Source organism: Pelodiscus sinensis, chromosome 5, assembly GCF_049634645.1.
Source record: "Pelodiscus sinensis isolate JC-2024 chromosome 5, ASM4963464v1, whole genome shotgun sequence".
In the NCBI taxonomy this organism is placed as follows: Eukaryota; Metazoa; Chordata; order Testudines; family Trionychidae; genus Pelodiscus; species Pelodiscus sinensis.
In genome coordinates this window covers 111638132-111651652 of record NC_134715.1, presented here as the reverse complement: position 1 = coordinate 111651652, position 13521 = coordinate 111638132, and the positions used below count along the sequence as shown (strand labels likewise).

The following is a 13521-nucleotide window of genomic DNA, read 5'->3' as shown; positions in this document are numbered from 1 at the left end:
TGAAAAGTTAGGGAAGATTCAGAAACCAGAGTAAACGTACTGAGAACAAAGCCTCTGATAAACCATAGATTGTCCTTCTATTAGGGAAGGTCTGTCACTGTTTAACCCAACAGAATCAACTAGTAAGCATTAAAATGACACAGCAAGGATATTTGCTTGTCTTTGTCATAGGATTCTTGCAGTTTTAGCTAGTGAGAAAATAAATCATACAGTTGAAAACCTATGGTAACTCTCTCTCTCTCTCTCTGTATGACTAACTGAAGAGTCTCCTTTCATCACTCCCCACCGAAGCCTGGATTATCTTTGAGTTTTTTGTTACACCTGCAGTTTTACAGCATTACTTAGTGATAAGACCATACTCACTCCTCACTGAGGCCACCTAATCGGCTTAAAACACCTTGAATAATCTTCTCGTGTTTCTCAGACAGGTGTTTTTGCATCACAGCAGATAAAGCATACTCCTTGGTCCATAGCTAAGAGAAGAGGGAGGAAACCCACAATATTAAATTTCCTCATATTAATTACTTTACAATGGTGCTATACTGTGAATTGGTATTTTATTCTGAAATGTAGACAAAGGGAGTCTCTGTACGGACTTCAGTAGGATTTGGATCAGGGCTCAGATGTGCTTTATGTTGGTTTGACTTGGTGATCTCCATTTGTCTGTTTAGCTACCTTCTGTCAGACAGGCACACTCATATTTTAATTAATGATGACTGTGAGCTTCAAAGATGGGGATGGGTTTTTTTTTGGGGGGGGGAGGGAATGGGGAACACAAAATAAAATCTCACCTGAAGGCCAATGTGTTTTTTACTTTCCCTGTATAAGGTGAAAATTTTGTCCTCTTGCATCAGACGACATTCCATACAGAGAGCAAGGGTAAGAGTGAGGTAATATATTTTATTGGACCATATTTTATTACCTCTCCCACCTTGTCACTCTAATATCTTGAGACCAACAGGCTACACTAATACTATCCCTTTCATACAGTTGACAAGGTAAGGAAGAGAGTGTCTATTAGTTAGAAAAAGAGAATGGGGTCTGGACTTACATATTCAATTTATCACTTACCCACTGTGTTGCTTTGAACAGAGTTTAATTTACTGGTGTCTCAATTTACTTATCTGTGCCATAAAATGTACATGAACTCCTCCTTCCCTGGCTCTCCCAATGCAATTTGTTTGATCTATGTCTGTCTTTTAGACTGTAAAGATTTTGGGCAGAGATTGTCCGTAACTTAGTATTTTGCAGCAGTAAACATACTGTTTGTGTACATTGGAACTTAAGCCCTAGGTTCTTCTGTTGCTACAGGCCGAAATGTATTCTCTAATATTTGATGGATTAAATTAACAAGGAGACTCTCAATATTTTCCAATACATTCCAAACAGACTGTAAACAAGCCAAGTGACTCAGAATGCTTGCTAAGAAGGGAAATACATTCATTGCTATTTATTGTTTGTTGAGAATCAAATCCACGTATAAGGGTAAGTAAACTTCCCCTCAGAGAAAATGAGTGTGTCATATTCTGAGGTGAGAACATCTAGCACAAAATCTAAACCTAAATAAGGATAAAGATTCTTGCGATGACTCCTTGGAAAAAAGGACAATTGAGAAGCTGTGTCCAGAGTTTCCTCTCAATGAAAACCTTTGCAAACAGGCTTGAATAAAGAACTAGTCATGTAGGTCCAGATCCTCAGTCATAAAAGAGAGGAACACATCAGTGAAAAAGGGAGTGTGCACAAAAGTGGCATGATGCCTCCTTTGTGCTCCTATCCTCTGTTAGCTCTGCACTGGTCGGGTACAGCCTCCAGCCACAGAACAGAGCTATATAGAGGCTTCTTTAAATGATATCAATGGCCAAAGACAACAAGTGGGCTATGCAGGAGTCCAGGGACCCCTCATAATGTCCCCTTTCTCCAGGTCAACCTGCTGCCTCAATGGCTACAGTAGGAATCCACTTATTCACCACTTCAGAGTTGTTTTGGACCACGGATGCGACACACAGTCAAGAGACATCCAAAGTCAAAAGAGAATTTGGTCCATAGTCAGATGAAGTGTTTGGCAGGCAAACTGAAAGGGGAGATGTGGAGAGAAGTCTGGCTTCTCTGTTGCACTGAGCTTCCATAGCTGTACCAGCTTCTTAGGGAGCTGTGTAAGTTAGTCACCATTCCTACCCATCTTGGCTAATAGCCACTGATGGACCTAACCTTCATGAATTCCTCAGGCTGACCATGCGCTGTGTGAAGAAAAACTTTTGTTTGTTTTAAACCTGCTACCTATTAATTTCATTTGGTGACCCCTAGTTCTTATATTATGGGAACAAGTACGTAATTTTTCCTTATTCACTTTTTCCACATCAGTTATGATTTTATAGACCTCTATCATATCCCCCCTTAGTCTCCTCTTTTCTAAGCTGAAAAGTCCAAGTCTTTTTAATCTCTCTTCATATGTGACCCGTTCCAAACCCCTAATCATTATTGTTGCCTTTTTCTGAACCTTAATAATTAGCTTGACTTACTTGGGCGAGTAGTTATTTCAAAATAGTGGCACCGGAGTATACACACTACTACTATTTTGAAAGAACTATTTCAAAATTAGTGTTATTCTTCGAGGAAGGCAGGAGTACAGATTTCAAAATAAGCGGCCTGTTAATTTGAAATAACGGGCTTGGTTGTGTGGATATTCTGCTTATTAATTCAACCTAAGGGGAGTTATTTTGGAATAAAGCCCTAGTGTAGACCAGTGGGTGTATTAAGGTTTGAGAGGGATGCAACTAAAAGGCATGCTAGAGATTACTTGAAAAGAGGAGCCATTCCAATCTCAGGCTGACAGAGGGAGGTAAGACGCACATAATATGTCAAAACTGATTGTCAACGCAGACTCTACCTGACCTTTGTAGGAGTCAAACTAGGGATCTGGAAGGCTCATTGATGGAAGTTTCTTCTTCCTCCTGTGTCTCTGTACATTTTGCTGCAGCTTTGTTTCCTGGCAACAGGCCAATTATGAGATCTGCTGGAGCATCACTAACTGTGGGCTCTGTTCTCAGCCAACGGGAAAGTGGAATAGCTCTCCACTATTCAATCAAACCCATCCAATTGTGTGAGTTACTCTCAGACACAGCGGCAAATTGAACACAGCTCTGAGCTCACTTGCATGTTCTCTCTCGCCACCCCCCCTTTTCAGTTTAGAATTTAAAAAGGAAGCGAGGATGCTGACATTTTTAGCACATATGCTTTTAGGAACACCAGCGGGATGGAATATTGCTCCACCAGCCTGTAGATGCATACTGAATACCAAGTAACAAAGTTAACCAAGCCCAGCATCCTGTTGTGTATAACCAATGCACTGATCTTAATTTATTTTCTCTAAGTTGTGAGCTAGGGGGCTTTCAAACAAATTGTTCCACATTCATTTTCGTTCTTTATTTATTCCTATTTGCACCTGTTTCCTGTAGGTTGCCAGGCAAAATTAAACTATCAAAATGTCTCTTAAAAACCCCACAAAGCAATGAAATAGGATTTTTTCCTTAAAGGACTCCCATCCCAGATGTGCTTTAATTCACTAAATGCAAAGAAACATACACTCAAAAGCAATACAATACACTACATGTTAAAGGCCTCTTGAACCACCTTGGTAAAAAGGCTACAATCCCTTTAGGAAAATACTCTGGAATTGAAGAGACTAAAGAATGATGTAGAATAGCTAATCATTTGCTCTTATATTCTTCAAAATGCAGTTGAACAGTGTGCCATACATAATTATGCCTGGTAAATTAAAACATATGTAAATCTATTATATATATTAGTTCCTATCTCATCCTTAGCTCTGTAGTAGCTGAATGCCTTCCAGTAGGGCAACAGAGCCATGTCTTCACTACATGGAAGATAGATGCTGCCGCAGTTGATATTCCGGGGTTCAAATTAGCGGGTCTAGTGAAGACTCATTAATTTGAACTGAGAAGACTCCCCCATTGGCACCAGTAGTCCTGCTCCTCACAAGGAGTGAGGGAAGTTGACGGGAGCTAAATTCCCGCTGGCCCCAAAACACAATTTAAGATACATTGACTCCAGCTACATAATTAATGTAGCTGGAGTTGCGTATCTTAAGATACACTAAAAGAGGAAAGTTAACAGGCCCAGGTGACATGACTAACATTTATAACATGGTTCATTCTCTCATCCTTGTTTCAGGGGAAGAATTGCGTGGTCATGAAATTTTTGTTTTAGCTGGGTTTTGTTTTTTGGTGATTTTTTTTTTTTAAACATGCACCCCAGAGAAGACAGGTCAAAGATATGCCCCTTACATTTGGAATGGAATGTGATGAGACCTTTGATAGTTTTTAGGGAAATGTACTCAGTACACCTATGCTGATATAATTACACTGCTACAGCAAATTGGTAGACACCTTCTTGCTCACTTGGGGGGGATTCAGAGTGCCCTTTTGGGGAGTTAGTTTAAACCACTTCAAAGAGTCATACAATAAATGGGGAATAAGACACCCCATATCTTGAAAAAGAGCATCCACGTGAACAGTTACACCAGCTATAGCAGTATAATTATACAGGCACATTTCTGCCTGTCCATTTCCCAATGTAGACAAGCCCTTTGTTCCTGTGGAGGTTTGATCCACAATTTTGGACAGACCCTTGTGAAAGCCCCTTGCATAGACAAGTATTACATTGAAAATGTCCTGTAAAATGTCAATGGTGCTTTAGAGAGGGATGTGATCTATAATAGATATTCCTATACTATAATTTGATAACATAGTACTATAGCATATAACTGTCTGCTATAGCATTTATTCTTTTCCAAAAGAAAGATATGAGACATTATCCTTTCCTAGCCATCCCATTATGTATGTTGCTATGCACTAAAACCTAGGGTTGCCAGATGGTTTCAATAAAAATACCAGACACACTTGACATTACATCACAATCTACATTACATCTTATTTAAAAAATACCGGACGTTTATATTTTCTCAATTTGTTTCCTGAACAGAGAGCTCAAATACTGGACTGTCTGGTTCAAAAACGGACACTTGGCAATCCTACTAAAATCAGAGGGTCTTCAACCACCTCATTTAAATTTGGAATACATGCTCAGGATTGAACTGAACGGTTCCTGAATTCTGGCCTACAGTGCTATCTAAACAGCTGTTATCCACAATTTTCACTCCACTGAGGAGGCTATGTAGTGTACTGTTTACCTTGCAGTGGCACATACACATGCTTCACACAGATACAATTATTGTGAAAATGTGCTGGAGGCCCCTAGGTCACGGAGGATAAATATAAATGACTTTGCAATAAGGCAGTTTGCAGAGCAAGCTTGATATCTCAATACATTTTGTCACTAACTAACTTCCGATTTTTAGAAGATGAGGTAATGGAACTATCCTATTAGCTCTCTAAGTCAATGAAAGCCAGTTGTACTAGGATTTGTGGAGGCCTAAATGGCATTATTATAAAGGGATTCTAGACTGTTCTCTTTCTCCTTTGCTTTCTTTATCCTTCTTTGATCCATTTTCTAATTTCCTTTCCTCTTTTGTCTTCCACTTATAATTGTGAATTTCTCTGCCTTCTTGCTTATTCCTCCCTAAAATGCCACATTGTCTTGGTATTTCTAGTTCTGGACACTACTTTCAAACATCTGTTTTTCCTGACCATGCACAGCTGTTTGACATCACTTCTGTGTCACAACCTTCCTTGGGCTGAAATCCATTCAGGTGGAGGGAAATCTGACTCATGAAATATATGACCCTGAGCTCACACTCCCATCTCCCTTTTTGTCACTATGGGCATGATCCAAAGCTTCCTGAACTAAGTGGAGAGGCTTATCATTGAATTCACTGAGGTCTGGATTAGTTCCTGATTCCTTTGTAGCTTTATTGGCTTCAAAGATGTCACCCAGGATTAGATTACCTTTCATTCAAAGAGCTAAAATGACCTTTTGAAAAGTACCCAAAGACTGGGTCGCTCTGCCAAATGGAATGCAGTTTAGTACTGGCTTTATTCATATTTTAAGTGACTTTCTCCAACATATAATCAGAGGGTAGAGCAATATATATAAAAAGGAGGTGGGAAAATATACGGATTGCATATGATTCTTGCTAAGTAGATTAAGACACTTGCAAAGATGTAACGTTATGAAGTCAGATGTTCTCCAATTAGTTACTAGTCTTCCCTAGAATTTCAGTTTCTAGCACTCAAACTAAATTAAGTATTTGCAGGATTGGAACCTAGTTTTTAGTGTATTTTAACATTTTGGAGTTCCAAATGTGTGTGCAACACAAACATAATAGGTGACTAAAATATCTTTTGTTTTCAGAACAGCTCAAATAACAGGCTAGTTAGTTCCACTTTCTGATGAAAAAAAGATAAACTAAAAAAAAAAAAAAATCACAGAAAGGCAGGTGGAGCATACCTAAGAATTTCCCTTAGTTTATTGTTTAATATTTTTATAGTATCAAGTTTTCTAAATGAATGTAAAACTACTGTATGGAAAATCACACAATTAGTTTAATAGGAAACTTAGTAAGATTTCACATATATATCGCTTTTCATGGCAGCACCTTTAAAAATCGTTGGGAAGAAGAGTTTCTTAAACAACTGTGGCAGTTGGCAATAAAAAAATACTAATTTAATCATTACCTTATTTTTTGATCCAACTTCACTGGATTACATGCATTTAATCAGCTAATGAGATCATTGCAGATAGTATTGTTTCTCTACTACATATATAAATGTGTATCAATAGGTGCTATATAACCAAACAGGACCATTAATGTGTTTTAAAAGGACAGATTAAGTGAAAGCCAAAGCAAGTGGTTCTATGGAGAACACTGAAAAATTAGTGATAACAGACTATAAGTATGAAATAGTTTGTGACTTGAGAATTTTGATATCTGGCACAATTTTTTAATCCATACCTGTTTTTCTTGTTGCAGTTGTTCTTGGAAGAGCTTCCATTGCTTTTGTCTACAGTTGTCCCATTTCTCTAACATAAGGATCAAATTCTCCTGACATTCTTCTTTTAGAAGTTCACATTCTCTTAAAGACAGATCAGTCTTGGTAGGTAGAGTCTGAAGAAATAACTCTTGCATCAACTCATCTAAAACATGGGAGGTTCTAGAACCCAGTTCCTAACAAAACAGAGAGACAGATTCTTTTATGTCTTTTCTTACATTTCATTGCCTCGTCTATTTCTCCTGCTCTTTCTGTGCATCCCAATTCTCCAGCCTTTCACAGCCCTTCATTTCATTCTCCCACTTTTGATTTTGTGACTTCTATCCAGCTACTTCTACCTAGTTGCTTGTTCTCGCTCGCTCTCCTTAAAAACTATCCTTATCCCTCTCTCTCCTTGCCCAGCTCTTTTGGAAATCATCATCACTCACCTAACTGCAGTGGTCATTGCAGAACCATCACTGATGCCCATCAACCAATTGTCTCCACCTCTGATGATTGTGTAACAGTGCTTAAGTCTCTGCAAAGGCCATTCCACTTTATGTTGTCAATCTTTCTCTTCCTCTCTCTACCTTCCTTTTGGAAATATTTCTTTAATTACTTTATCAATAGTAACTTCCAGATCCTTCTCCTGAACTGTTCCCCCATACCTGGTTTTATTTAGGCCCTGGTCCTACCATCACTTAAGCACATGCTGTTTTATGCACAGAAGTAAATCAACTAGAGTTACAGGAAAGGACAGGTCTTGTGGTTTAAGCTCTGGCCTAGCACTCAAAAGATATTCAGTTAAATTCATGGTGATGCCACAGACTTCCTGAGTGATACCAGGCAAGTTACCTACTCTCCTTCTACCTCTGTTTACCATCTTTAAAATGGTAATTGTACTCCCTGTCTGCCTTGTCTTTTAAACAGTAAGTTACATGGAAGAGGAATATAAATAAAGCACTTAGCCCAATGAGTCCTCAACAGGGCCACTTAGCACTACAGTAATACAAACAGTAACATGAATTATAATAGTCTCTGTGTGTTAATGAGTTTGAGCTATAGCTTTGATTCCACAAAGATTTATGCATGTGCTCACCTTTAAAATATGCTACTACCACTGAAATCACGGAGTATTTAAAAAGAAAATTTAAGTAATTTCTTACACTGGAGGACACAGTGTAACCAATGGAGTTTTGACAAATGATATTAGGGTGACTAGGTTCTGGTTATAACTGAACATTGTGCTTGTGAAAGATGAAAAGCACCATAATGTGTGTGGAAAGAGTGCTATCCCTTTAAAAGCAGGGCAGGCTGGGAACCCACTTCCAGTATATAAAATAAGAGATTAGCAGTAAGACAATAGTTTGGTTCAGACTTTGTTGAAAGACAGGCTAGCGCTACTAGTGCAAATGGCTAGTAATGGACCCAAGATTGGAGGTATGGGTTGTGCCATAATCTTTATAATTCTTAGCCTTTGAACTCTAGCTGATTCTGCACACACTTGTGTCATGGTGGAAATATCTAAAATCTATGTTAAACACACAGACAAATATACTGTAAACTTCCTTTCTTTAATCTGTCTACGCGCATCAATCCAAGGAAATACCTTCTGACTGAGAGGGGAATTCAGTCTTCATACTCATTTGATCTTTGGCTGCAGTAAGAAGATGGGGTGGGTGTAAAATTCTGACTAGTGTCAGATATATGATTTTGTGACGTGGACCTCTATGAACTGAGAACCAGTTCATCCTGTATGCAATACATTATCTTGCAGCAATCAGCAGTCACCAGCCTGGATCTGAAGTGGACACCTAGAATCCATATACCAGTACCCAACAGTGTCATCCCACCATATTTGTTTGGAATCACAGCATTCAACATGGGGCTCCATGTCTTAGCTGCTGCATTCTGTCCAAATTGTGCAGAATTATTTAATTTTCTCATGGCTCTTTTATGGACCTCAGCACCAGATCTTTTCTGTGTTTCAGAAACATTAGTGAGTTTATCATCACAACAGGCCAGTGAGAGGGTGTGTATTATTACCGATTGGAAATTAAGGCACAGAGATTAAGACCAAAGTATCCACTAATCAGTGTCCCCTGCATCTGGTTTTTCAGAATAGTTAGTGTAGTTACAGCACTTTATCTATTCAGGCCACAGCCCTTATTAACTTCATTTGGTTTTGAGTCTTCAGCATTTTAGTAAGTTGGGTCTCAAATGTATCATGTTGTACCCTCAGATAATCAGGAATACAAACTATTGATCATAGATACAAGAATCATACGTAAGAGTTCTGGCACCATCTTCCTTCCTCCAATGCTGGTTTTTGCCCATTTTTAACAAACTATACAATAATTTTTAAGAAGGTAAAATGATCTAAAATAATTGCGACAACACTTGCAACGTTATTATAGGGACAAATGAACAACTTTCAATATGCAATTACTAGTGATGTCAGATCCCTAGACATGAGCATATTTGGTCCAGAACATCTCTTTCTATGAAAACACTCTCAGAGGGGATGAGGGTGAGGGAAGAATCAATGACTGTCCATGCAGGTCTCCATGCAGTGTTTCTTCTCTATCCTCCCCCGCTTGGAGAAGGAGTTTCCACCACCCAAAAGGTTGTTTTATTGAGCATTTGGGAGACCTTTGCAAAACCCTAATAACCAGACTGGATACTGGGAACACTGAAAGATCCCTCCACCCCATTCTGTGGTGCAGCAGCAAAGTTACTCAGTGGCTCCTCCAGCCTAATGGCTAAAGTGGTCTCTGCAGGCCTAGGTCACTTCTGCCTGCCCAAAAGACAAGAAGAATCCAAACAGCAGGGGTACTCTGCCATATTGAATCCGTGTTGTTTTATGCCAAAAAGTGATTGGCAAGATTGTTTTCAGTGGGTTTGCACAAATATAACTGAAAACAACAGAATTTTGCCTGCATGTGGAACTTATCTTCAATACAATTATACTGATATAACCCTTGCATAGACACAATTGTTCTGGTGTAAGAGTGGCCTTTTTCAGTTTAGTTTAAGGGGTTTAACCCCATATTTAGAACACTCACCCCCAAAAAACCCCTCTCCCACCAGAATAAGTGTGTCCATAATGGAGGTTATAGCAGTAAAACTAAAAAAATGTATTGTAGTTTTAACAGATATAAACACAAAGCCTTTAATAACAATTCTAAGGATGATGCATGTCAGAGCAGAAACCAGCTCACTCACCTATAGCAGTGTAGAATCAGAATTGCTAACAATTAAAAAAAATAATAAAAACTTATTTTTGTTATTAAAAATAAGCAGATATGAGTATGCAGAGAGAGCAAGACTGCTGGGTGAGAAGGAATCATTACAGCTTTTCTAGCCATAACTGCACATAATAAAAAACAAAGAAACCCTCCAATTAGATAGCATTAATTTTCCTCGCACATGCACATAAGATAACAAAGCATGAAAACTTCACCAGTAGCAACAATTTCCAATTAGTAAGACCAAAACATGCAAAATATTACAAATCAAAATATTAATTTAAATGTGTTTGAACCAACACTGTCAATAATCTAATGTAATACATTAACTCAGTACAAAAACTCTATCATTAAATCAAGAACCCTCACCTAATTTCCCTATCGTTTTATGGTTGGGGTCACCCTAACACTTTGTACAAAGTATTAAGGCACCAGATACATTTTCCCTTTTCTGTCTTATATTTTGCACTCCTGCATTCCTGCTGAAAGCACTGTTTGCTGGTATGATCACAGGGCCCCCTGGCTGATGCATTCACCACTTGGCTATACTCTTAGCTGAATACTGCAAGCCAAAAGAAGGGTAGCAGGTTACAAGGTGGTAGGTTGCTGTAGCAAGGTGGTCCACTATGACATGAGCAGCTGTCTCATTTGATGGACTCTGCAAACAGGATGCAAACCAAGGTAAAGTGGCAGGGTAGGCATGTGGTTAACAATGTTTCCTAGTTCTAATTATCCCTTGGAGATTGTGCAAGTAACCTTTTCTAGTTGAAACATCCAAGTGTGTGGTTACTTAAGACAGGAAAAATTCTGAAAGTCTACAAAAGAACATTCTCCCTTACATTACTAAGAATTAACTTGTGCTCAGAGAATAAGTCTCGTGTGTTCTTCATCTAGTGATAGGAATTCCACATTCACCACAGAGCAGGAGGAGCCCAAATTCATTTTCAGTTGTGACATCCAGGTCTCCCAAGGGGAAAGACTAAATCCCAAGTCTATTAGTGTACTAACCTAGTCTTTTGAATGCTGCACAGTATCTAATAACTGATAAATCTCTGACATTTCTATGTCTGAAGTCTTTATAACTGGACTGCAGATTTTCAGATTTTTTGCAGACACTAGCAGAAATCAACAGGTCACCTGATAGAGCTCTGCAATGGCCTCAGTGCTTCGGAAGTCATCCTCCTCTTCAAGATCATGCAGTGTCTGTCTCTGCTTCTCTAACATTTCATGGAAGGCCTAAGATTAATAGATACAAAATAGGGAAAAATCTTGTAAAAATATATCTTTCAAATAGTGGAAACCATTGTTGGAATGAAAGCTATTGACTGCTAAACAAATCAAGGATGCATTTTGACAGCATCAGGAATCCAAGAACTGTAAGAGCTAGCAAGGAAAAACAGCATGCTGTCCCACCTGAGAGGGAAGTAAGGTCACTGAAATGATAGTGGCTATGCACTTACAAAGGGTCATTAATAAGATCACCTGGGCAGGAAACTCAGCTTTTGTGTGCTGAGTGGTTGAAGGACCGTTTCTGTGAGTTCTGATGATCCTTTAGAAAGAAGTATGGCCAGGTATTATGTGAGTCTGTCTAGGTTCCCATGTTTATGTTGTGGAGAGCAAATACAACAGAGGTGGCCAATCCATGGCTCGCAAGCCACACGCGGCTCTTCTCCCCCAAAAGTGCGGCTTGTGAAACTGCTCCTGAACGCCCCTCCAATAGCCCCCGGCCTCCCTATGCTCACTGGGGCGGCGATTCAAAATGGCGCCTAAGATAGCAGCCATCAATGGGAGACTGATATGGCCAAAAAGCCTAAGCTTGTTTCTTAAAGGGGCAGTCTCCTTTTTTTCCCCTTGACAATTGGGGGGAGGGGGGAGGGAGAAGGGACGGAAGGAGGGCTTTTTTTTGTTGTTGTTGCCTTTTTTCTGGTGCAGCTCTTTGCATTTTTTCCACTGTTTCGGCTCTCTTTGTTAAATGGGTTCGCCACCCCTGGGATGAGGTGATAGAGTTTTTCTTTGAGTTTTTTGGGGAAGGATTTGATGGTATTCTTCAATTCTTAGGTGAACTGTGATATGGGGTCTTTCTTGAGTTCTTTATAGTAGATGGTGTTGGAGGCACTTAGACACCACAGAATGTGCTCCAAGGCAAAAGTCTGGGATACACAGCTTCACACGCTTAAAACTGCCTTCATCAAAAAGAATAGTAATAGAAATGTAGCCGTGTTAGTCTGGTGTAGCTGAAGCAAAATACAGGACTATGTAGCACTTTAAAGACTAACAAGATGGTTTATTAGATGATGAGCGTTCGTGGGCCAGACCCACTTCCTCAGATCAAATTGTTATTTATTATTTATTTCTTTCAAAATAAACTATTTGATCTGAGGAAGTGGGTCTGGCCCACGAAAGCTCATCATCTAATAAACCATCTTGTTAGTCTTTAAAGTTCATCAAGAAGAGCACTCCATCCAATAATCAGATCACATCATGGATTGGGCCACCCCAATATCCCCCCAGAAACCTGCATCAGTGGGGAATAAAACCTGACCACACACCCTTAGTAGTTATCACAGAAACAGGAGAGCTGCTATCTGTAAAGTTAAAGTTTACACCAAGCTTACTGTAGGAATTAGAGGCTGTAGAAAAATGTAAAGATGGACTGTACACATTTTGAATAGCTCGTGGTTGTAGACACGTCGTGTTTTGGGCCATTAATTAGAATCACTTACATAATACGATTCTATGTCAGTTTTCCAAACAGCTGTAATTCCCTCCTAGCGTTCAACAAACGTATCATTGTCGTAACTTTTACTATGGAAATTATGGGTTAGATGTCCAAGTTATTTATAAGTTTATGGTATGTAAAAATGAAGACATTTTCTTTGCACAATTGAATTATCTTCCTTTTGCAGAAGATAGCTTTAATACAAAACTTCTTAATTTAATTTAATCTGCTCTGGGTGTCTACCAAGAGGTCCATTAGATAGGATTACAAACAAATATTAAAGGGTCTAGCGGATAGCAAACTGCATAATGATATTAACTGTTTACATTTGCTCAAGACAAAGAGCCACGGAGATATAAAATGCCATTACAGATTTTACATCTGTTTTAAATGGCTGGAAGCCTGTTCCTACAGTGATGTTTTTTCCCCTATGCATTATGGAGAGTGTTCTTTAACCAAACTTCGTCAAGGAAGCACTGCAGCCAAAATATAGCAATTACATTATCTAACTTACGCAATGCAATTATAAAGCTTGAACTGCAATAAGTTGTAGCATTGAGATCAGCAAAATCTGTCAGCTAGTTGTAATGGAAAAATCTCTCACAAT

The 13521-nt window shown here is 39.0% G+C and overlaps 1 protein-coding gene across 5 annotated transcripts in view; it reads right to left on the bottom strand.

The window, feature by feature from the left end:
* The window catches only part of EVC (EvC ciliary complex subunit 1), a 98041-nt gene that overhangs the window by 39369 nt on the left and 45151 nt on the right, over window positions 1–13521 (bottom strand). For all 5 annotated transcript variants that reach the window (XR_012904381.1, XM_006128200.3, XM_006128202.3 and 2 more), the window contains 3 exons: window positions 11333–11431; window positions 6932–7144; window positions 364–473 (listed from right to left, as the gene is read on the bottom strand). Coding sequence is in view for 4 of the 5 variants with exons in the window: in XM_006128200.3 (XP_006128262.2) it covers window positions 364–473; window positions 6932–7144; window positions 11333–11431 (422 nt within the window). In the remaining variant the exon portion in view is untranslated. The remainder of the gene's footprint in view (window positions 1–363; window positions 474–6931; window positions 7145–11332; window positions 11432–13521) is intronic.